The 25707-nt window shown below is 40.3% G+C and overlaps 1 protein-coding gene across 1 annotated transcript in view; it reads left to right on the top strand.

Moving 5' to 3' along the window:
* The window catches only part of AHI1 (Abelson helper integration site 1), a 559431-nt gene that overhangs the window by 399505 nt on the left and 134219 nt on the right, over nucleotides 1-25707 (top strand). Inside the window, 1 exon segment of the mRNA XM_029596614.1 lies at nucleotides 7572-7640. Within this exon segment, the coding sequence (XP_029452474.1) occupies nucleotides 7572-7640 (69 nt within the window).

The following is a 25707-nucleotide window of genomic DNA, read 5'->3' as shown; positions in this document are numbered from 1 at the left end:
TGGGCTCCTGTTTTTATTCTCCAGCCTTGGGTAAGAAGGGGGTGTTGCAATTCTTTTTCACAAAAAAGATCGCTTTTCAGGTGCTTAAAGAAATTTCAGATGTGGAGGAGCGTTTTTTATTTTGTTATGTCTCTATAAAGGTTTACAGCTCGGACTTTTGATCTCATAACTATCAGTCTACCGATAGGACAATTTATCCCGCCCTCTAACTACAGATATATCCTATTATCTATGAACCCTGTTTTTTCAGTATACCTTACTTGTAATATATCCTGCTGTTTGTTAGACTAATTTTTATGTCTGTTTCTCAGTCTGATTAATGTAATCTGTCAAATTTAAATGTAACTGGTTTGTTATAATGTAAACCGGAGTGAAGGCAACTCTGCTATACCTCGGTATATAAAAAACGCTAAATAAAATAAATAAATAAATAAATAAATAAATGTAATCTCTATGGGCCTAATGAATATTCTCATAGTTTTTATGAAAACATAATGCAGCTGTTGACAATTCATAGACAGGGGCTTCTTTTTTTAATAGGGGATTTCAATTGTGTCCATGATGTTACTTTAGATAAATTCTCCCCCCCCCCCCCTCCCCAAATTAGTTATCACTAGTTCCCAGGAGAAAAAGGGTATCCTTTTTCTTTGTTGTACTTTACAAATCCTTGATTTGTGGAGAATTTTAAATCCTGAAGTCAAAGATTATACCCATTTATCATGAGCGAATACCTCGCTTTCCAGAATAGATTATATTTTGGGTTCTCAAGAAGCATTTGCTAAAATTACATCAGCAAAGATGGGTCTTTCCAGTACTTCAGATCACACACCTATATGGGTAGATCTAGCTGTTAGAGAGAGGGCTGAGGCAGCTTTGTGGAGGAGATTTCCAGCTTATTTATGGAAAGATAGTGAATTTCAATCCTTCTTACAATCAGAATGGCTGGAGAAGTCCATTAGCTGCTATCAATTAAGTTGACTTAGAAAGTAGCCACTGCTATTACTAGCAACAGTAACATGGACTACACTTAGTTTTTGGGTACTTGCCAGGTTCTTATGGCCTGGATTGGCCACTGTTGGAAACAGGATGCTGGGCTGACCCAGTATGGCATGTTCTTAAGAATATATGTCTAATCCTGTCCTCTTCTGGGAGGCTAGTAAAGTGGCATTGCGAGGCAAAATTATTTCCTATGTTAAGGGGAGACTTTCTAGATTTAATAAACAGATTTTATCTTTAGAAGAGAAATTGAAAATAGCTAAAATTAATATGATCCATAAATTCTCTTCAGTAACAAAGAAATAGTATCAGGAAGCTCTGAAATGTTTAAATACCTGTCTCCATCAAAGAGCTAAAAAAATGTTACAGCGCTCTTCTCACTCATTTTTTCGCTTTGGTAACAAAGCAGGGAAACTATTAGCTAATGCTGTAAAAGTGAGCGGAGGTACGACGTTTATAGATAAATTGAGAACTTCTTCAGGCTTTTATGTTCATTCTATGAATCTTTGTACACTGAAGACAGGAGAGCGGGAATTCAGGAGGAAGATTCTTTTTTTCAAAATATTCAGCTTCTGCAACTTACTAGTCTTCAATTTGAGTTTATTAATAAACCAATTCAAGCTTCAGAGATTACTCGGGTTATTTCTAATAGTAGATCCGAGAAAGCCCCTGGTCCTTATGGATTTTCATATGATTATTATAAGCTTTTGAAAGACCATCTTGTAGATTCAATACAAACTTTTTACAATCAAACTTTCAATCAGAGTCAATTTTCCAAGGGATTTAATACAGCTTATATTTTGATTCTAGCCAAACCAGGGAAAGACTCTATTTTGCCAGCTTCTTAACACCCTATCTTATTATTCAACTGTGATTTAAAAATTTATGCTAAGATACTGGTGGATAGAATACGTGTTTTGCTTCCCCACCTTATCTCCCCTGAACAGGTGAGCTTTGTAAAAGGCAGATGGGCAGGAACTCAAATTATCAAATTGAATACTGCTATTTCCTATTGTAAGCAAAATAAGATACCGGACTAGATTCTAGAAAGGCTTTTGATCGAGTGGCCTGGCCTTACGTGTTTTCAGTGCTCTGTCATTGTGGGTTTTCTGGGAATATACTCAAGGGAATTTCTCTACTTTATCAAAATCCAATTTCTTATCTCCTGGTAAATGGGGGATAGGTCTACTGCTCTGGAGATTTCTAGGGGAGTGCAACAAGGCTGTCCCCTCTCTCCACTCTTGTATATTCTTGTCATAGATCTGTTTTTGCAGAAGATACAGCAGGATAGGTCTATTCTGGGGTTGGAAGTGAGGACTCTTTCTTTAGTTACACAATGTTAGGTTCCATATTAGGTGCTACAACCCAAGAAAGAGATCTAGGCATCATAGTGGATAACACATTGAAATCGTCAGTTCAGTGTGCTGTGGCAGGCAAAAAAGCAAACAGAATGTTGGGAATTATTAGAAAGGGAATGGTGAATAAAACGGAAGATGTCATAATGCCTCTGTATCGCTCCATGGTGAGACCGCACCTTGAATACTGTGTACAATTCTGGTCGCCACATCTAAAAATGATATAATTTTGATGGAGAAGGTACAGAGAAGGGCTACCAAAATAAGGGGAATGAAACAGCTCCCCTATGAGGAAAGACTAAAGAGGTTAGGACTTTTCAGCTTGGAGAAGAGATGGCTGAGGGGGGATATGATAGAGGTGTTTAAAATCATGAGAGGTCTAGAACCGAGTAGATGTGAATCGGTTATTTATTCTTTCGGATAATAGAAAGACTAGGGGGCACTCCATGAAGTTAGCATGTGGCACATTTAAAACTAATTGGAGAAAGTTCTTTTTTACTCAACGCACAATTAAACTCTGGAATTTGTTGCCAGAGGATGTGGTTAGTGCAGTTAGTATAGCTGTGTTTAAAAAAGGATTGGATAAGTTCTTGGAGAAGTCCATTACCTGCTATTAATTAAGTTGACTTAGAAAATAGCCACTGCTATTATTAGCAACGGTAACATGGAATAGACTTAGTTTTTGGGTACCTGCCAGGTTCTTATGGCCTGGATTGGCCACTGTTGGAAACAGGATGCTGGGCTTGATGGACCCTTGGTCTGACCCAGTATGGCATGTTCTTATGTAGGGTAGGAGTGGTTAGGATGATTTGACACTCCCCAATGGGAGGCATATTAGGTTTTAAAAAAACTATGCCCATGTGAATGCAGGGAGAATCTAGAGAAATCAGTCTGCAATCTAAGGTTACCAGGTTCTTATGGCCTGGACTGGCTACTGTTGGAAACAGGATGCTGGGCTTGATGGACCCTTGGTCTGACCCAGTATGGCATGTTCTTATGTTCTTAAAACTGCAGCGTTTGCTGACTATATTTTGTTATTTCTCATTAACCCGGGTCAGTCCTTAGACAGTGTTTTGGACTTATTGAAAACTTTTGGATCTTTTGCTGGCCTCAAAAGAAACCGCAACAAATCTGAGGCTCTGTAAGTGGCGAGTGATTTACAGGCGAGATGAGGAGAATCTTTCCCTCTGAAGTAGGTAACATCCTCTTCTTGAAATATTTTTGAATACTCATTCCTAAAGATATCTAAGAGATATATAATGTAAATATTTACCCACTCTTATGGTAACTGAAGGTTAGAACAGAGGAATGGCAGAAACTCCCTCTTTTTCTTACTCGTCGTATACACTTATTGAAAATGGTGGAGGTCCCTAAATGGTTATATGTAATGCAGATGTTGCCCGTATGGTTAACCCGTGGGGATTTATTCAAATTAAACATCTATATTAAAAATTTCTATGGAATAGGAAGAGGGCATGACTTCCCCTCTCAATATTGATGAATGCATTTGACATAGGAGGCTTAAACTGTCCCAGTTTTCGACACTATAACCTAGCCTGCTTGCTATGCCATCTTAGGGACTGGTTATTGGGTACTTCGACTTCCCGTACCAATTTTTTACAGGAATGATTTGGAGATATTTCATTATCTGCAATTCTTTAGATATCGACCTCTCAGATCCCACAGGGACTGCAGCACTTTCTTGTAATTCTGTCTTGTAGGCAAACCTGGGGTTTATCTCTGTAGACTTTCAGGACTGCCTGGGAGGATGACAGCCTATATGCCCATAGTGGGCAACCCTCAATTCTTCCCTGGAAGGGATAATGGGATTTTTAGAATTTGGCAGTCCTGTGGCCTTAATAGTATTAAGCAACTATGTTTGGTCAACTCCAGGTCTGTGTGTAGCTTTCAGGATTTACAGTACCAATTTCAGCTTTCCCACAAACATTGTTATGCATTTTTGCAGCTAAGACATTCTATTTTAAGTTTAAAAGATAACAATCCTAACTTAGGTCTTCCTGGGATATTAGAGGATATATTATGGGGTCATAGATCCCACTCACCTTCTATTGCTGTTTTTTTAACAGCCATTAGAAAGGTATCTCATTTAGATGTTTCGTCTCATCTGGCGTTATGATGGGCTAGATGGCCGGAGGTTCAGCTATCCCAGTATTTCAGCATATTCTATTAGTTATCAGGGTGTGAACTTGACCCTCAGAAAGCTATGAACAAACAGAATTACAATTATAATATAATAAACCTCCCATACTAAAACAACCTTATCTATGAAAAGGGAACACTGCACATATTACACCAGGCCCTAGAACACCAATAAAACTCTTATTAGGAAACCAGGCTGCTATAGATCCCTACACAGAAATTACATGCTAGCAAAATACCTCACCTTGGTCACATATGATGAACACAGAGAGACCCTCACCAAATACTGAATAAAGAGATCAGAAAGTATAAACAGAAACTGTGCTGAGAAGAACTGAACTGGAACCCACAACAAGCCAGGCTCTACATGCAGAGCAACAATGGAAAAACAGAAACAGTACCATCTTCATAAAACATTAAATAATAAAATCAATAATAATAATAGTAAAGTCATATTCATAAAAAGAATATTTCAAACCAGTTAATGACTAGAATATCGAAAATTTCCCAAACACCCAAAATTATTTAAAAAATCTAATAATTAAAAAATCCAATTAAAAAATGTTCTATTCCTCCCCCAAAAACAATATTTCAAAAGAGCAGACTCATCAAATTACACCCAATAATAGTTAAAACTAATAAGGATTTAAAAATCTGCTCTACATACCTGGGATCTGAATTCCAGTCACCCTGAGATTGTCGTCGATTGGGGGAGGTAGGGACACCCAAATTTTATCTTCTCTCTCACACACGCGCACAATAACACGTTCATTCTCTCACACACTCCCTCTCTCTAACATACACAGGCTGCCTCTTCCTCACCATCACAGATACGTTTGTAATATTTCCTAGTAATTTTTACATAATTCCTAGTTATGTTATGTTATATTATCCAAGTTGTTCACTCCCTTGTTCATTGTAAGACATATGTTGTCATTGTTTACTACCTGTTATAATGTAAACCAAGTGATAAGTAATTCTGTTACCTGAACTTCGGTATAAAAAAAAGTTATAAATAAATAAATAATATGTGTGTGCATGCCTGTGAGAGCCTATTTGTGACATATACACAACATATAGAAACACACAAGCTCTCACACAGACACATTCACAGGTATACAGATTCTCACACAGACACATACATAGGCTTTTACATAATCTCTCACACACACACAGGATTTCACACAGACACACACATAGGCTTTTATTTATTTTATTTATAACTTTTTTTATACCTGTATTAGTAGCTACATCATACCAGTTTACATAATAACTGCAGGTTGAAATTATAATAAACAGGTGCAGGGTATGGGACTAGAAGGAACATGAGCGATAGAATAGGGAATCAATATAAGAAGTGTAACAAGTGGCAACAGCCTGGCAAACAAAGTAAAAACTGAGTAACCTAACTTTATACATAGGCTCCGGTCAAGCATTAATGCAGCAAGGAATACAAGTGCGAGTGACTATTCGGGATAGACCTGTTTAAAGAGCCAAGTCTTTAATTTTTACACAGTCTCTCACACACACACGCAGGATCTCACACAGACACACACAGTCTCTCACACACACATACATGCACACACAAACAGGCTCTCAGACACGCAGAGGCTCCTACTCATTCACACATACATACAATCTCACCCACACGGTCTCCTGTTATCATCGAGCTGTGGTGGGATGAGCTCCACCACGGCCCCCATGGCCTCCTGCTGTCTTCGGACCATATAGCCCACCGATCTTCCTGCTTGGGCGGGGGAGGGAGCGGAAGATGTGCGCGAGCATGCGTGCACGCCTGCCCATACCCAGAGGTTGGGCCTCTGATTTACATGCGACATGACATACACATGTAAGCTTACCGGCATATCACACTGGCAGTGTTGGAAAGGTCATTTGTGTACAGAAAACATTGTTTTACCCACCGAGGTCCCTTTGAAAATTACCTTCCCTATGTAGTAATTTTTGAGTATTTGGGGGGGGTTGGAACCGCTTCTAGTGGATTTACCATTTTACCAGTAAATAAATTTTGTGTTTTACATACAGTTCTGTATTTATGCTGTATTCAAATGCTTGTAACCTTTCTTTCTGTAGTTTATTCTTTATCAGTTTAAAAAAGTTTGTCTTATTTGTCTATGGTAGTAGGAAATAGGCCACATAGCGATTCTCCATTTTGTTTCATGATCGCTCTTCTTTTCCCAGTATCAAACAATACCCCTTGGGAGAGTAATGCTCAGTAACCCCCAGAGGGTTACTGAAGGCCTTGGGTAAAATGCACCAGTAGACTTTAGCCTGAAATTTCAAACCACTTCTGCACATAAGTCTGCTTTGAAAATTCACAGCTTGCATTGGGTGCACTTAAGGACATAATGTGTGGAAGTTCCACCTGCTCAGAAGTAGACATAACTTGCGTGCAAAGTCTGAAAATTGAAAGTCTTGCATCCCACCTCTGCCCAACCTGAATGCATGTAAATGGACGCGTGGTGGTATCTTCTGGATGTACTTTTTTGCACATATCCTCTGGAGCAATTTTCAAAGAGTCGCCTGCATAAAACCAGGTGCACTCTGTAGGTCCCTGCCCCAGAGGGCTTATAATCTAAATTGCTGAGTAAGGCAATGGAGGGAGAAGTGATTTAGCCCAACAAGAAGCGTTGGTAGGAGAAGCAGAATCTGAACCCTGGCTTCCCTGATTCTCGGCCGTTTCTACGCTGCAAGTTATTTCCCTTGGAAAACTAGCAGCTGCAGAGCATGTGCACTAAACGTGAAAAGGTGGTCGAGCAGTGGGCAGAATAGAGCATACACAACTGAAAATCACCTGTACGCATGCAGTTTTATTCCCATGCTCACAGGAGCATCTATTAATGAAGGTAAAAGTGCAAGCACTATGAACTCCACATACTTTCAGCCGCATTGAGGAAAGCCGCTTTCACTCAGGTCATTGTCTCCCTATGAAAATTGCCCTCCCTGTGTTTTCATTTAGAGTTTATAGCATGATATAAAAATGTTCAGTTTTCAAAATAAGCATTTCTAAGTGTGTATTAATATAAAACAATTTGTTTTTAGTGTGATGCTGATCCTTCTACCTCACTACTTAAAATTGAAGCGGATGGTTTGATGCCAGTGCAAGAGTCAGTAAGTATAATTGTTCAGATGACACATACCATTGTAACCAACTTATTTTCTTCATAATTAGGACTTCTGGATTTCTGTTAGTCCAATAAATAGGTGTATTGCCTTATATTTCAGTGAATTCACATGGATTCACATAGCAGGAGCTCCATTCTCTTCATCACATCAAAACAACATGAAATGTAACCAAACCCACCCTTCCACCCCAGAAATGTTTGTTGGACCTCCGTGCTCTCAGTGAAATTTCAGTGGTGCATATTGCTGCATGGTTCAGTCTCACCATAGTTCAGTCTGTATGAATGTTAACATTTTCTTAATTGCCTGGAATAGGCAGTTCTCCATTTTATTTCATGATCGGTATTGCTAGGGTGTGGCCGTTTGTTGCAGCAGTTGCTACCCCTGATTGAGCTGGATGTTCATTGGGATGCGGATACGGCGCTGCTCTCTGCATTGGTGGTGGGGTGGAAGGGAATTGGGGCCGGAGGGTGCTGGAAGCCAATAGTGACGGGGGAGGGGGAGAAAAAAGGGGGGGGGGGAAGATAAAAAAAATAAAGATAAAAAAAAAATGGATAAACTGCGTAGCTTGCTGGGCAGACTGGATGGGCCGTTTGGTCTTCTTCTGCCGTCATTTCTATGTTTCTATGTTTCTATGTAAATCATACTTTTAAGTGCTGTGGGTTACTCTTTCAAGGCAATTTTCAAATACTCTCTGTAGATATAAACTAAAGAGCACTGATAGGGAAACATTTTCACAGGGACACCCATGGGTAAAGCAGAGGTGACCTTTTACAAACTTTCCTGCTCTGGGTAACTTACGTGAATATGGACTGGGCGGAGGTATTCCTTGGGATGCAGGTGAGGAGAGGTTTTGATGTATCTGCACACCGTGTGTAGGTTTTTAGGGAAATTTGTATGCTCCAAATAGCAAGTGTAGCTTGTGCCAGGCTGAATTAGCGGGATAATTTTCAAACTGGAATTGTGCACATAAACCTGCTTTGAAAATTGGTGTCATTTTTGTGTTTATTTGCTGCAGGTGTAGGAGCAGGCAGAAAAGAGCAAGTTGAAAATCTCCTTTCCACATGCTATTTTACTCCCCAACCTAAGGGTAGATTTTAAAAGAAGTGCGCGCGCTACCTGGCGCTCGCACGTGTACACCCAATTTTATAACATGCACGCGCATGTTATAAAATCGGGGGTCGGTGTGCGCAAGGGGGTGCACAATTATGCACCTTGAGCACACTGAGCCGCACTGCCTTTCCCCCATTCCTTCCCCCTAGCCTGACCTTCCCACCCCTTCCCCTAACCTTTCCCCCTTCCCCTAACCTTTCTAACCCCCACCCTGTCCTTTGTCTTACCTTTTGCGCCTACTGGCCAGCTGCCAACACACAATCCTTCGACACAGCGGCAATGGCCGCTCTGTCGGAAGCCCCCGGACCACCCAGTCCCGCCCTCACCCCCAGACCGCCCCTTTTGTAAAGCCCCGGGCCTTTTTAAAATAGGCCCGGCGCGCGTAACCCTTTTAAAATCCGACCCTAAATGCATTCACAAGAGCACCATTTTTTAATGCAGCCAAAGGTGCATGCACTATGAAACCCACACGTACTTTTAGCAGCAAGGATGTGAACCAGGCAGGCTCAGTTGGACTGAGAGCTGCACGGCAGAGCCAGCAGAAGCATTCGAGGTGTCAGCGTGAGTGGCCCAAGGGGCCGCTAGAATGGAGGATGCCCGTGTGGAAGTGAAGTGATGATGTGACCCTGCTGGATTTGGATTTTGAATTTAATTACTTACCTTTCCAACCCAAGCTAAAGACAACTTACAATTCAGGTGCATAATCTAAGGGGGTCATATTTTTTCAGGGGGAGGGGGGCATTCCTGAGGTATTTTTCCCCTTTCACGAACAAATATTGTGGGGAACCTGTGAAAAATGTGCTGTGGCAGCCCCCCTTCACCACCATAGTCTTAAAGGGCCAGAAGCACCTCTGGGCCTCCTATTTAAAGGGCCACTAGTGGTCCCAAATGACCCCCCCCCCCCTTTCCCACCATGAGATATTGCCCCTGGAGGCCTGATTAGATCTCCATCCCCACCTCTCCTGCCTCTAAAGGAGGCCCAGCAGGAGCAAAGTCTAAAAATAAAAATGCCCCACTTCTTTCCCAAACCCTCCCTTTTAAAAAAAAAATATCAACCGCCCCCCCCCCCCCATTTCAACACAGCCCTCCAAAGGCATCTAATGCCTCCAACCCCAGCTTACTCAGAAGAAAACCCTGGTGTCCAGTGGAGGCCCTTCACCCTAGCCCCCCCTCCAGACCATCCCTCATATCTTAGAAGAAATCTCTAGTGGAGCCCAGAGTACCGCCTCGATCCTGGGCCAGTCATGGCCATCCTGAAAAATGGCATGACTGGTCTTTGCCCCAATAGGGAAGGATTTCTCGCAGGAAGGTGGTCATTTTGGGTCACTAGTGGTCCCTTAAATAGTGTTAACGTCCCGGTGCTCCAGGAAAAAGTTAGCTACACCTTTTGATTTGTAGCGAACTTTTTGGCAAATAATGTGGCCCTGGCAAGCTGTGCTATTTGATTAGCTTAGAATTAAGTATGCAAGGGCATGCAGAGTGGTTCCGGGCGTGCAGAAGATGGTAGTAATGCAGAAGTGTACTCTACTCGGGTCAACATCCTGCCTTGCAACCCTGTCTGTGCATGATCCAAGTGAAAAGACTTTTGAAAAAATCCTTAGTGCCAACAGAGGTGGGATTGCTTGCAGGGTTATTAAAACATTCAAGAAAATGGGCAGGAAAACTGTAGCTGTGCATAGTGATGTTGACCCTTCTGCTCCTGAACCATGAGGTTGCTGATGGGCTTCTGCAGCGGAGGCCATGGCATCCACGTAGGTCGCATACTCCAAAGCTGATTAACCTACTGACCTGCTAGCGAGAAGAATTCCTGACATGGCAGGATACTGTGACCAGTCCCACAGAGGGATTTTAGAAAGCTGAGTTATGTTCCTGATCCTCAGCTTGTCCGCCTGTATATAATTGCACATTTCCTATTTGGAAATTTCCATGCTGTTTTTATGCCAGAAAAAGTGATACTGTGCCACTTAACACCAAACACCACTTGCATATACATATGCTTTTGAAATACTATGTGTTAATGGCCATTGAAGACGTATTTTAATGAAATATTTTGATTACAAATTTATTAATTTTGCAATATATTTTGAGTTAGCAATTAATAACTGATTGATAAGTATAAATTGATATACAAATGAGAAAGCAAAATAGTGAGATTTTCTGTTGGAACAACTTATAAACTTTGCTTAAGCTTTTATATTTTTACAGTACTGAATCAACGAATAATTAACATGTTTAAATATTTAAAGTTCTGTACTTTTCATACTTAGTGTTGTATGATTCTCTGACTAGTATTGAGGCTACCAGAATGAATGGCAAGGTGAGGAATATGAAATGTTAAAAGTAATGAAGGAAATGCAAGCAACCATGAAGTTGAGTTTGTGTGGCAGACAGCAAAGTCAGAAATAGCCGGAAGTCCTAATGGAAGTCCTGGCACTAATGTAGCTGGGTCAGTCTGGCAGGCAGCACAGGAGAATTAGGAAGCTAGAGTTTGGGGAACAGCCATGCTGGGATTGGTAACTACTTAAATTACCACAAAGCTTCATTTGAAGAACAAATGGCAAATCCTGTAGGCCTGAAATTTCTTCTTCACGCTAATATAGACACAATACTGCTTTCCCTTACATTCCTCCATCATTGAAATCTGTGAGAAGGATATGGAGATTTCAAAGGTTTAAACTGCACCTGTCTACTTCCACTGTATTATTTCTCCCACTAAGGGGTAACTATAATTTCCCCCAGGTAATATGTATGCTAAATACCTTGACTTACAAAAATGTCTACAGATAGAACACAAATGAAAACATTTACACAATGCAAAGAGACCATGGGAATATAGAGTAATGTTCGCTTTATTTACAGGTACAACATTATATGTCCTCCATATTGAAGCCTGAATCATTGCCACTCACATTTTATTTGGTTGATAAATTTAATATCTTTGCACAAGAAATACTATTTTTTATCCCATTAATATAAATATTTACATAAAGTAACCCCATATTAGAGACTATCGTTCTTAGCTAGTGCTTGGCAAAAGGATTTAAATATTGACCTAGATGAGGTTGTCTTAAGTATGTTCATTATTCTGAAAATGTCATCTCGAGAGAACTACAATTTCAAATTATTCAAAGAAGAATTCTTTCTCCATTGCAAGCAAGTTGGTAGCCAAATTTAATATTTGAAATGTAAATGTGCTAATGCCACTTTGATTCATTGTTTATGATCTTGCCAAGTTATAAATCGATATTGGCATTCTCTTATTGGGGAATTGATGAATCCGACCAAGAAAGCGACCCCAATGACTGGCGTGTTTTTATATACTTGGTCATGTATCTGCATCTGATTTCATGACGAAGAATCACAAATTATTCTTAGTTAAAAGCATCATTGGTGGCAAAGAGATGTATCGTGTGGAAATGACTGGAGAAGCATCCTGCAAACTTGTCTCTGGCAACCTAAAATGATAGAAATGTTGAACCTGGAATTTCGTATGGCTTTTATAACTATTGAAATACAGAGAGTGATGTTTCTTTACACATGGAATCAGTTTATTTAAAAACAAGCTTCAAGAGGCATGGTCATTGTTAAAAAATACCATTCTAGAAGCACAGTCCAGATGTATTCCACACATTAAGAAAGGTGGAAAGAAGGCAAAACGATTACCGGCATGGTTAAAAGGGGAGGTGAAAGAAGCTATTTTAGCCAAAAGATCTTCATTCAAAAATTGGAAGAAGGATCCAACAGAAGAAAATAGGATAAAGCATAAACATTGGCAAGTTAAATATAAGACATTGATAAGACAGGCTAAGAGAGAATTTGAAAAGAAGTTGGCTGTAGAGGCAAAACCTCACAGTAAAAACTTTTTTAAATATATCCGAAGCAGAAAGCCTGTGAGGGAGTCGGTTGGACCGTTAGATGATCGAGGGGTTAAAGGGGCACTTACAGAAGATAAGGCCATTGCGGAAAGATTAAATTATTTTTTTGCTTCGGTGTTTACTGAAGAGGATGTTGGGGAGGTACCCGTAATGGAGAAGGTTATCATGGGTAATGATTCAGATGGACTGAATCAAATCACGGTGAACCTAGAAGATGTGGTAGGCCTGATTGACAAACTGAAGAGTAGTAAATCACCTGGGCCGGATGGTATACACCCCAGAGTTCTGAAGGAACTAAAAAATGAAATTTCAGACCTATTAGTAAAAATTTGTAACTTATCATTAAAAACATCCATTGTACCTGAAGACTGGAGGATAGCAAATTTAACCCCAATATTTAAAAAAGGCTCCAGGGGCGATCCGGGAAACTACAGACCGGTTAGCCTGACTTCAGTGCCAGGAAAAATAGGTGTCATAGTGGATAACACATTGAAATCGTCCATACAGTGTGCTGTGGCAGTCAAAAAAGCAAACAGAATATTGGGAATTATTAGAAAGGGAATGGTGAATAAAACGGAAAATGTCATAATGCCTCTGTATCGCTCCATGGTGAGACCGCACCTTGAATACTGTGTACAATTCTGATCGCCGCATCTCAAAAAAGATATAATTGCAATGGAGAAGGTACAGAGAAGGGCTACCAAAATGATAAGGGGAATGGAACAGCTCCCCTATGAGGAAAGACTAAAGAGGTTAGGACTTTTCAGCTTGGAGAAGAGATGACTGAGGGGGGGATATGATAGAGGTGTTTAAAATCATGAGAGGTCTAGAACGGGTAGATGTGAATCGGTTATTTACTCTTTCGGATAGTAGAAAGACTAGGGGGCACTCCATGAAGTTAGCATGGGGCACATTTAAAACTAATCGGAGAAAGTTCTTTTTTACTCAACGCACACTTAAACTCTGGAATTTGTTGCCAGAGGATGTGGTTAGTGCAGTTAGTATAGCTGTGTTTAAAAAAGGATTGGATAAGTTCTTGGAGGAGATGTCCATCACCTGCTATTAAGTTCACTTAGAGAATAGCCACTGCCATTAGCAATGGTTACATGGAATAGACTTAGTTTTTGGGTACTTGCCAGGTTCTTATAGCCTGGATTGGCCACTGTTGGAAACAGGATGCTGGGCTCGATGGACCCTTGGTCTGACCCAGTTTGGCATTTTCTTATGTTCTTATGTAGTAAAACAAAAATTCCAATTCTGAACTTCATATGAATTCCCATTCCTGCTACCTATATACTAATACTGACTATACCGGCAATGTCTAAGAATATCTTATCTCCCCATCTTGTAGATTGGAGACTGATGATTATTGTTGTGTTCGAGGAGGGTGTTAGGGGTTGGTGATAGTAGTAGTTATTGTTCAGGGTGATAATTGTAAATGCTATAAACTGTTGGTTATCTTGTTGAATAAAGATATTTACAAAAAAAAAAAATTAAGTATGCATGAGTTGCTTTGCATGCATTTGAAAATGTTATGCATGTAACTCGCATGCAAAGCAGTTCATATTAATTGGGGTGGGTTTTAGTCCTAAATATTGCGAGATAAACAGTTTAGTAAATGAACCCCTAAGTGTGTACTTGAGGCAGTGGAGGTGAAATGACTTGCCAAGGTCACAAATAATCTCCCATCAGTGGGAGACGTGTGATTTGAACTTTGGCTTCTCCAGTTCTCAGCCCACTGCTGTAACTACCAGGCTATTGCTCCCATATTCCCTGCTGCCACTGAAGGGTGGAAAACTGATGTGGCCCTGCTGCTACCAGGAGATTGAATGCTGGTGCAGCCCATGGCCACTGGGAAGCAAAGCGCAGGGGTTCTGCCAATACAAGCAGAATTCTTAGATGATTTGGGGGGAAATAATAGGGGGCTGAGATTGTGGAGGGCCATGCTATGTGAGGAGAGTGAAAATGCTGCTGATGTTGGGGAGATATGAAATAGTTTTATTTTGCATTAATGACTCATTTAAAAACATTGTAAGCAGAGTACTTTGAAATAACAGAAAATGTAACCCAATAAATGTGATTGTAATCCCAAGTTATCACACAAATGTGTCTTTTACTCCCTTAGTATCACTTTATGTATTAGTGTCTTATTTTAATTCTGTTTTGTGTATTTTTTATTTAGTCATTACAAGTCCTCTAAAAATATTTGGGGATAACGTTCAAACAATTACGTGCAGCGGCATACAAATGCATATTTGGGGATAACGTTCAAACAATTACGTGCAGCTCTCAGATTATTTAGAAGAATACAACATACTATACCCTTCCCAATATGGTTTCCGCAAATCACGCAACACAGAAACCCTTCTCATCTCACTAACAGACCACATCATTATGGGACTGGACAAAGGTCACTCCTTTCTTCTAATCCTACTAGACATCTTGGCGGCTTTCGACACAGTCAACCACTCCATCCTCCTGAATCGCTTATCAGACATAGGCATATCCGGATCAGTCCACAGCTGGTTCAAGTCTTTCCTTAGTAACAGAAGCTTTAAAGTCAAGATTAACAATAAAGAATCACCTTCGACAAATTCTTCTCTTGGCGTACCCCAAGGATCCTCCCTATCTCCCACCCTTTTCAACATCTACCTCCTCCCCCTCTGCCAACTGTTAACAAGTCTCAATCTAATTCACTACATTTATGCAGACAATGTTCAGATTCTGATTCCCATAACAGAATCCATTACCAAATCAGTCTCGCTCTGGAACAACTGCCTACAATCTATCACCAGCCTCCTCAACAGTCTAAATTTGGTCCTCAATGCCGCTAAGACCGAACTCCTCTTCATTTCCTCCAACCAAGACAACCCCCTTCCACAGACACACCAAAACTCCCTTCTCACCCACACTCATGTAAGAGATCTTGGGGTAATACTCGACAACCGCCTTAATCTAAAGAATATGATCAACACCATAACCAAAGATTGCTTCCACAGACTACAGGTGTTAAAAAGACTCAAACCTCTCCTATACTTCCACGACTTTAGGACAGTTCTTCAATCCTTGATATTTGCCAAAATAGACTACTGCAGCGCTCTCCTCACAGGCCTACCCAGCTCAACTACCAAGCCACTACAGATGATACAGAACACCGCGGCCAGAATTTTGACCAACACCAACTGGAGAGAACATATTACTCCCATCCTCCGAAACCTACACTGGTTACCAGTCAACCACAGAGTCCTACACAAATCCCTCACCTTAATACACAAATCCATCCATAACCACCTCCACCTCAACCTTGAAATCCCTTTCAAACTCCATACTTCCAACAGACCAATTAGAGAATTCTACAAAGGAGCGCTACAAGCCCCTCCAACCAAAGCCACACGCCTCACCTCAACCAGGGACCGAGCTTTCTCAATAGCAGGCCCAGCCATCTGGAACAACCTCCCCGCAGACCTCAGGCTGGAACCTTGCCTCCTAACATTTAAGAAAAAACTTAAGACTTAGCTATTCCGCCAAGCCTTCCCGGATCCCTCGGATACAAATTAGATGATTATCCTTGTTCACGAGCAATGGAACCTCGCTCCTCTAAATACTTCTTATGCATTAGTACTTCTTCTAATAACTTAAATAGCACTAGCCCGGATTCCACTAAGACTCTTTTGTTCTTAATTTATTGCCCTCCTCGGGCCTTTCCTTCCAGCTGTTTAAGCTTCCAAGTTTACGGTCCTTGTTAAATGTAACTTTTGTTTCTTCTGATTATAAGAAAGTTGTTCTGTTTGTTACAGTTCTCTATCCCTGTTGGATGTAAACCGATTTGATATGGTATTTAACCATGATGGTCGGTATAGAAAAATGCTAAATAAATAAATATATGGTCACACATAGTTTTACTGTAGTATTATATAACTCGCATGTATCACATACTTGTGTATTATAAGATACACATCTCTCTACCCTGCAATATATGCATGATTATTTCAAAGAATTGAACGTGTGTACTTTTCCTACCTCTTTGAAAAATATACACACTTATATTTTACGTGCAAAAATAAAGTAGGACTTACGTAAATCAGGATATATGCATGTAATTTTAAATATTTTATTTATTTATTTTATTTCTTTAAAGTCTCTTCTATACCGATAGCCGTTCGCACATCGTATCGGTTTACATCAAACAAAAAAAACAAAAACTTTTGGGCAGGGCCCTTACAAGTAACAGTCGAAGAAAGTTAACTAATGACAAGGTAACTAAATAAAACATGAACTTGTAAGTGAAATTACCAGTTTCATTAATTATTGTACCAGTTCACTCAGTAGTCATCCTGGTTAACGAGTCCCTCCTGGTTCTTCAGCTTGAGCCCCCGCCAGTTCACCCAGACCTCCCACCCAGCCAATAGTACACAATAAACACGTTTAATATCATATAAGATAATTAGCAGGTGTAAAGTTACACAAGTACATTGGCAAATCTACATGCTTATCTTTTAAAATAGTAACTTACATGTGTAAATGTTGGCCCTGCCCAGGAATGCTCGTAGATTGCTGCTTTTTACATGTGTATATGTGCACGCGAAAGAAAAAATGTATGTGTATGTTTGAGGTTATAAAATATTATGTATGCGAGTAGATTCTAATTTTTTATGTGTCTTTGAAAAGATAGATTTATAAATTATTTATTTGCCTTTTTCCGTTTTCTGATAAATAGAGAATATTATCTTGGTGAAGGAACTCTTCGACATGGCTGGGTTTTTTTTTTAAATGTCTTTGCAGGTGGGAAATAGCAGTAAAGGACACCCACCAACTGTGTTTCTGATGCCTAGGACCAAACCACAACATCCCAAATTACCCACATTGCAGGAGAATGTCCCTGCAAGCAAGACAGCACAGGGGGTATAAGATGGAAGCCATGAGATCAAATCCATTGGATTATGCTACACCCTCCAAAAGTTCACAAAAGAGGTGAGAAATTGACTGAAGGGCAATAAAATAATAAAAAAAAGTAACAACAGGAAGTGGTTCCTCAGTGGAGAAAAAGATCCAAAGCACAGAAGGCAACCTTCTGTTGAGGAAAGCTCCTCAAAAAGAGGAAGTTGGATCCTAAAGCACCACATACATTAGTGCAGTGATCCGCAACACAGAGACCTGCCACCATGTGGATCTCTGGAGAAGGAGATAAGCCAAATTCTGTGCAGAAGATATTGGTTCTCAAAGCCCATGTGCAATTTCGGCACAACAGAGCAGAAAGTATGGGTAGATATCGGGGTTGATGCTGAAAGAATCTGTATAGATAATGTGCAAAGAAAAATGTGATTTGACACAAAAAGCATTCTAAGGAAATCTGACTGCAGAAATTGTACACATAGCATGAATCAGACACTGCAGAAGCACACAGTGCAGATAGTGCAATTTATGCATTGTTTCCAATACACCGTGCAGAAGATTCATTCTATCCCAAGACCACAAGTATCTGTCCCAAAACCAGATGATAACTCCTCATCATTGACATGCAGAGGCCTTACCCTGTAAAAGAACAAAAGAAGCCAAAATTGGAAGTTTTTCAGAGAAACTCCCTTTGAATGCTCATCCAACCACTAGCAATGAAGTATTTTCACCAAGATTTCATGCAAGGACACCTTTATAGAGAAGATAGATCTGACTGTGTCAATCCAGGAAGAAATTCCATCCCTGTTTGCAATACCAGAGTCAGTGTGGAGCAAGATCAGTCGTCTTTGTCAGGTTCTCAATTTTATGTGCAATCATGGGAAAAATCACCTCACTGATCAAAAGGAGAAGAGTCTATCTTCAGACCTTTCACAAACATTACCAAGAAGTATCTCAACATCAAAAGATCTCACTTGTCTGAAATTCTTTATAAAAGAAGGTTAAGACTACAAATACAACTAAATTACATAACATTAGTTGTAAACTTCAGTTTACATTTGCATAAGCATCAAAAGAATAATGTAAAAACTAAACACTAGCAGAAGGAAGAAATTATTCTTGAAAGGCACAGAGAAAGTAATAAGAGGCAATCCATTGTAGTGAACCAGAAATAAGGAAGAAAAATAGAATAGCAGGATGGGAAAATGTTTTAAATCACATATAGTGTTTAGTAGGTCAAAGCACTACATAGTGCTGGAGCCAAGATAAGGAGAAAAGAACAATGAGCAATTAATATGCCAAAAGATATAGGAATAGAATAGTTGTATAGCCCTATGACAGTAGAATGCTTCCATCATGATTCAAGAAGATAAGGAACCCAGCAGATATATTTTCGGTCTGCTACGTATATTGATTCTTTAAAGGATGCTGTGTTCATGCCTAGTCACAGGTTGTTCCAGAATCTTCAAAGAAGAATGTGATAGAACCTAGTATCCTGCATTCCATTTGCTAGGAAATGAGATTTCAAATTCTGGATCAAACCCAGCCCAGGTTTTGATGTAGTACAGCTCCTTTACCATTGAATAGTTGTCCAATCTGCTTTTAAAAGAGCAAAGCATTCTAAGGAGCGCTCTAGCACTCCACTGGGTAAAGATCTCAAAACTCTAGATCTTATGGGGAATTTGTTCCAGGGTACAATGCTAAATTGTAGAATTGAGTCCCACCAGCTTTATATAGTGCAAGCATTGCTTCAGATCCTCAAACCCTTAGCAAAGATCCTTTCTCAAGAAGACAGAAGTGAATTCCTGGACTAAGTTACCAATCTGGAAGAATGTGGGGAAACACCTGGTTAGATTAGTTTATGAAGTTTTGGACATCTCATCTCTCATTTCTTTGATAGCCATTGTGGCAAGAAGACTAGCATGTTTCAGGGCAGGCATACTATACAAACAAATCCACAGAATGGCAGATATTCCCTGCCAGGGGGAAGACTTATTTGATGATAATGTGAAGGAGATGATCTATTTGATAAGATCTCTGTTCCACCATCCAAACTTTATCTTTGGCCACTGTGGAGCAAGCCTAGAAAACAAGCTTTCCCAAACATGAGGCAATTTTATTATCAAAGAGAAGGTTACAGACAATACCTCAGGAACAGGCAACAACCTATTAGGCTTTACCAGCAAGACAGAAGGCAACAAAAAGACCTAGACAACTGCACAACTAAAGAGATCCTCTTTTTTTTTTTAACATATAACAAGGCTTCCTAGGAACATGCTACTTTCCCTTTCAGTAGGAGGAAGATTGTAGTTTTTCAGTGGGTTCTAGGCCCCTATAGTGAAAAACAAATTAATACAAATATCATGGCCCAAGGATACTATCTATATTTATCTCAAGTTCTATCATGTCTGTCCATCCCTGACTTCTTGCTCAAACATTGGTACAGTTCTTGCCTACTGCAAGAAATAGAATCCCTCCTATAAGAGAGAACAGTGGAAAGAGTTCCAAAACAAGCTTTGTTTTATATGATACTTGGTAAATACATAGATATATTTTATTGAGTATGGTATATTTGTAAACCACTACAATGTATCGAGTAGTGGTATAAAAAACCTTTTTAAATAAAATAAATAAATAAAGGCCTCTTCTCCAGATATTAATTCCAAAGAAATCAGGAAGTATGAGACCAATCTTGGAATTGAGATACCTGAACAAACTTCTTTTTCTATAGAGGTTCAAGGTGAATATCTTAAATGCCATCCTTGCCCTTCTGGGTATGCTCCATAGACCTCATTCACATCATGATTCACCTCCTATACATAAAATGTATTTGTTTCATGGTACAGGGAGTGCCTATCAATATCAGGTCCTACTATATTGATGCTCAGCAATCCCAAGCGTTTTTGCAAAATGTCTAGCAATGGTAGCCACTTATCTCTAAAGGAAAGGGATCTTGTGCTTTCCTTATTTGGGTGACTGGTTGATAGAGGCTCCACTCCTGACTTCAAGAAAGCTTTTTAAATAACTTTCCCGTCGTGGAATCTTAATCTGGTTCTCCGGGCCCTCTGTGCTGCCCCGTTCGAACCTCTCCGTCAGGCTACGGTAAAGGACCTCACGCTCAAGGCAGTTTTCCTTGTTTCTATCTCCTCCGCTTGGCGAGTTTCCGAGATTCAAGCGTTTTCCTGTCGGAAAACTTGTTTGCGCTTAAATGATTCAGGTGTATCCCTCAAGACGGTGCCTTCTTTCTTGCCGAAGATTGTCTCCACCTTCCATGTCAATCAGTCGGTAGAGCTTCCAGCATTCTCTCCAGAGGAGATTGCAGGTACCGCTGGAGGCGATCTTCGTAAACTGGATGTCAAACGAGTTCTACTCAGGTATTTCCAGATCACCAATGACTTTCGGGTCTCGGACCATCTTTTTGTCCTCTTGAGTGGTCCCAATCGGGGCAAACCGGCTTCTAAGACCACTATTGCGCGGTTGTTGAAGGAGGCCATTACCTCGGCCTATCTTTGTCAAGGTCGGCGGTTCCGGAGGGCCTAAAGGCTCATTCGCTACGTTCTCAAGCTACTTCCTGGGCGGAGAGCCAATCAGTCTCTTTGCAAGAGATTTGCAGGGCTGCCACATGGATGTCCCTTCATACTTTTGCTCGACACTACCGTCTGGATGTGCAAGCTCCGGTTTTTGGTTCTTTTGGGCGCAAGTGCTTCGAGCGGGACTGTCTCAGTCCCACCCGGGATAGGGAAGCTTTGGTACATCCCACGCTCTGGACTGATCTGGGTATATACAGGGAAAGGAAAATTAGTTCTTATCTGTTAATTTTCATTCCTATAGTACCATGGATCACCCTTCCCTGTTTGTCTTTCTTTTCTGTCCTCTCGAAGCTTGTTCTTGATACTTCATTCCTTGCAAAAATACTGAGCAATTACACCGGAAGCCTTGGTTGTTCAAAAACCAAGTATATGCAAGAGTGGTTAGTCATACCATGTTTCTTACATTGTTCTACAGTTGCTCCATTGAGCTTTATGGTTACTTGCTTGATCCTATTCTGGTTTTGTTGTTTTCTGCTTTGACAATGGTTATACTGAAGGGTTACAGGATAGGCTTTGTCCTCATATAGGATACCCTTTTCAGTTTTAGTCTGTCTCCACCTGCTGGAAAGGAGGCTCAACCACACACGGTCTGGACTAATTCGTGGTACTACAGGAACGAAAATTAACAGGTAAGAACTAATTTTCCTCTTTTCAGTTGTTAGGGATTTGGAAATCATTAGCTTCAGTGATTTTTTACATATAGGCACATGGACTACGTTTGCTTTTAATGGAACCTCTCTGTTGGGATATCTTTGTTTAAAGTAGCCAATCATAGTTCCGAAACAGCAACAAAGGTCAGCTTTTTAATAGCAGAAACCATAGCCAAGAGAGGAAAACCGTTTGCAGACTGGAATTTGGTTAAGCAATGCTTGGAACTGTTTATAGATGTGGTTTGCCCAGATAGGCTGACATTTTGCACCACAGACTTCTTTTCTCATTAGACTATTGCTAGAAGAGTTGATGACCTGGCGACAAACATTCAAGAGACTTTGATCAGAAAGCTTGATGCTTGCAAGTTTTACAGCTTAGCAGTTGCTGAGAGCACAGACATAAGTGACACAGCTCAACTGGCAATATTTGTAAGAGGAGTTACAGAAACATTTTCCGTCATTGAGGAGCTGCTGGCCATCTGTCCTATGAAAGGCATGATAACTGGAAAGGAGATCTTTGATAAAGTCAAGCAGGTAATGGAGAAGTTCAATCTGTGTGAGAACAAGCTGATGAGCATAACAACAGATGGAGCACCAGCCATGGCAGGGAAGCGGAACGGATTTGCAACCTTGTTGGAGAAATCAGTGCCACAGGAAGTCGTCATACACCACTGCATCATTCACCAGGAAAACTTGTGCGCCAACAAACTGGAAATGAAGAACGTGATGGAAAAAGTTGTATCAAGTGTAAACTTCATACGATCCAGAGGTTTGAATCACAGGAAGTTTAAATCTTTTGTGGAGGAAGTGGGCTTAGATCATGATGATGTGATTTACTTCAGCCATGTTCGATGGCTCAGCAGGTCAGGCACGCTATCCAGATTCTGGAGTTTACATGATGAAATAAAGACATTCATGGTCAACAAAAGGAAGGATATAAGTTTCCTAGGTGATAATTCGTGTGTGAGTGACTTGGATTTCTGGTCAATATGACCAGATATATGGCAGACTTGAACATGAAACTTCAAGGAAAGAATTAGCTGGCGCACAAATTGTACGAACATGTCGTTACATTCATTGAGAAATTGGAGCTTATTCATTCACAGTTGATTCTGAAGAAAGTTGTACACCTGACACTCCTTTCCACGAGACCTACTGACACCTATTGAGAAGTACTCAGAATTAGTTGTCACACTGATTGATGACTTCAAACAAAGGTTTGAGGATTTCAGAAAACATATTGACATCATGAAGCTACTGAGCAATCCATTTCAAACTGATCCGAAAGACTGTGCTGATAAATACCAGATGGAACCTATTGACATTATGAATGACAGTGACTTGAAGAGAGCATTTACTGAACATGATCCTCTGAGATTCTACAGTTCTTATGTTTCACCGCACAGGTTCCGCAATCTTTCACAAGATGCCAAGACGTTCATTGCTTTGTTTGGTGGCACCTACTGCTGCGAACAGTTGTTTTCAAGAATGAAAAATGCAAAAACAAAGTCATGGTCTCTGCTTACAGATGAACATTTAACAGCATCATTGTGCATTGCAAGCCCAAAGTTGGAGCTGACGTAGACTACTTGTGTAAACAAAAGCAGTGTCAGATTTCCCACTGAACGTGATTAGCTTATGACGTTGCTTCCTTATGACATGAAAAACTTTGGTTAACCTTTTAGAATCTAAATTTTAGAGTAGAGTAGACTGTTGGGACTACACTGATCCAAAAACGTTCTCAAGTTGTAATTTGGTGTTTTTAATAATAGCGATATTGTTTATTTAGCACGTGAGCTGTTCAACAATTGTTCATGTGGCCCCCCCCCCCCCCCCCGAACCAAAAGGTTGGACAGCACTGCTCTAAACCATCAAGAAGGAATATCAAGTGAAACTTAGGGGTTTAATTCCTCTTTGGTTAGGTGTGTAGAATCAATTTCACAGTACCCAAGGAATTTATCTGGTGGAGACCTTGTTCCAACTGAATGTACTGACTTTATTTTGGTTCCATCTTCAATAGCCTTTTGGTCTGGAAGGTCTCCCATTTCAGTTCCTGTATCTGTTTGTCTTTCTCAAGTTCCTGAGAGTTCAGTATCAAATTACCTGGCTGATCCTGGGGATATTTTACTTAAGGATAGATATTTGGAGATAATTTTGCAGATTGATGAATTCTGAAATTTTAGTGGGAACAGATGACCCAACTATTGTCTTACCAAGAAAGAATGTGAGACTGAATGCTTCACTCCCTTCAGTGGTGGGAGTTGTGCAGCAATCCTATTGCAGGAACTTTGTTTGATCATCCCTAACACCAGATAGCATTGACCACAAATACTTCAAATACAGGATGGAGAGACACACAAGGGACATGATAAAGAACAGCAAGTTATATTCCATAAATCTTCTCGAGCTGAGGGTGGTTTCCAGTGCCCTTAAAGCATTTTCTAGTGTCTTGCCGGGAAAGAAAATATTAGTCTAGATCAGTGGTTCTCAACCCTGTCCTGGGGATCCCCCCAGCCAGTCGGGTTTTCAGGATATCCACAATGAATATGCATGAGAGAAAATTTGCATGTTATGGAGGCAGTGTATGCAAATTTTCTCTCATGCATATTCATTGTGGATATCCTGAAAACCCGACTGGCTAGGGGGGTCCCCAGGACAGGGTTGAGAACCACTGGTCTAGATGGACAATCAGGGGGGTGATGCTTTATATTAAAAAAAAAAATGAGGAACCAAATCTTATAATCTGTGCAAAGAAGTAATAAAGATCTGGAGCTGGTCTCTCTCCCAGAAGATGTTTCTAACTGCAAAATATTTTCAGGATTACAGAATGTGATTGCAGACAGGCTCCGTCGTCACCTACAACCTCACGAGAGACTGTTAGACCAGGAAATAGAGAATATTTTTCAACAATGAGGAATTCCAATGATAATCTCTTTGCCTCTGAAGACAACAAGAAATGTTTCTGCTCTAGAAGATCAAGTAAGTACAGAATATCTTTGGATGCTTTCAGCATTCAGTGGAGGATAAGATTTCTCTGTGGATAACCTGATATCCAGAACTTTACAGTAGCTAAAGCTAAACCAGGCTTCCAGAATTCTCACATCCCTTGTCAAGTCTAGTTTCTTTGTCTATATCGGATGGGAGGCCAAACACCAATTCTTCTGTCGGACTCCTGCGTTAATAACTCAAGATCAGGAAAGAATTATTTGCCCAAACATACATTCATCAGCATTGGGAGCATGGATGTTGAACATTCATTAATAATGTCTCTTCAACTCTTACAGGAGATGGAAGATAATCTGTTAACATGTAGAGAACAGTCAACTTGAAAATCATACAACTTTAAGTGCAAAAGATTCTCACTTTGGTGTGCTCAAGGAAAGTCAGGACCCATTTACCTGCTTTCCAAGAAGTCATCTTCAATATCTATTCCACTTTTCATCAGAGTGCCATAGGAGCATACTGTGCCTCAGTGGGGAGAAACTTGTATCACTTCATCCACTAGTGCAACGTTCATGCAGGGGTTATGATATACAAAACCCCCAGTCAAGAAAGCAGCAGTTCCATGGGACCTTAATGTAGTACTAGCTCAGCAGATACAATCATCCTTTGAACCTTTGGAATCTGCACAGCTGAAATACCCGATCTGGAATGTCATGTTCTTAAAAGCAGTCACCTCAGCTTGAAGAGTGAGTGGACTTCAGGCACTTGCCCTTACTGTCCATACCACCAATTCTTCCACAACAGGCTATTGCTTCGAACGCACCTTAAATTTGTAACCAACTGGTATCAACTATCCACATTAATCAATCTATAATGCTTTTTGTATTGTTCCTCACACTTCATGCACACAAAGGTGAGTGGTCTGTACACTGGACTGTAAAATAGTTTTGTCTTACTATATAAAAAGAACATAGCTACACCACCAGTCCAC

This window comes from Rhinatrema bivittatum, chromosome 3 (genome assembly GCF_901001135.1).
Source record: "Rhinatrema bivittatum chromosome 3, aRhiBiv1.1, whole genome shotgun sequence".
NCBI classification, from domain to species: Eukaryota; Metazoa; Chordata; class Amphibia; order Gymnophiona; family Rhinatrematidae; genus Rhinatrema; species Rhinatrema bivittatum.
Note: the sequence above shows the minus strand (reverse complement) of the source record. Positions and strands in the feature narration are given on the sequence as shown.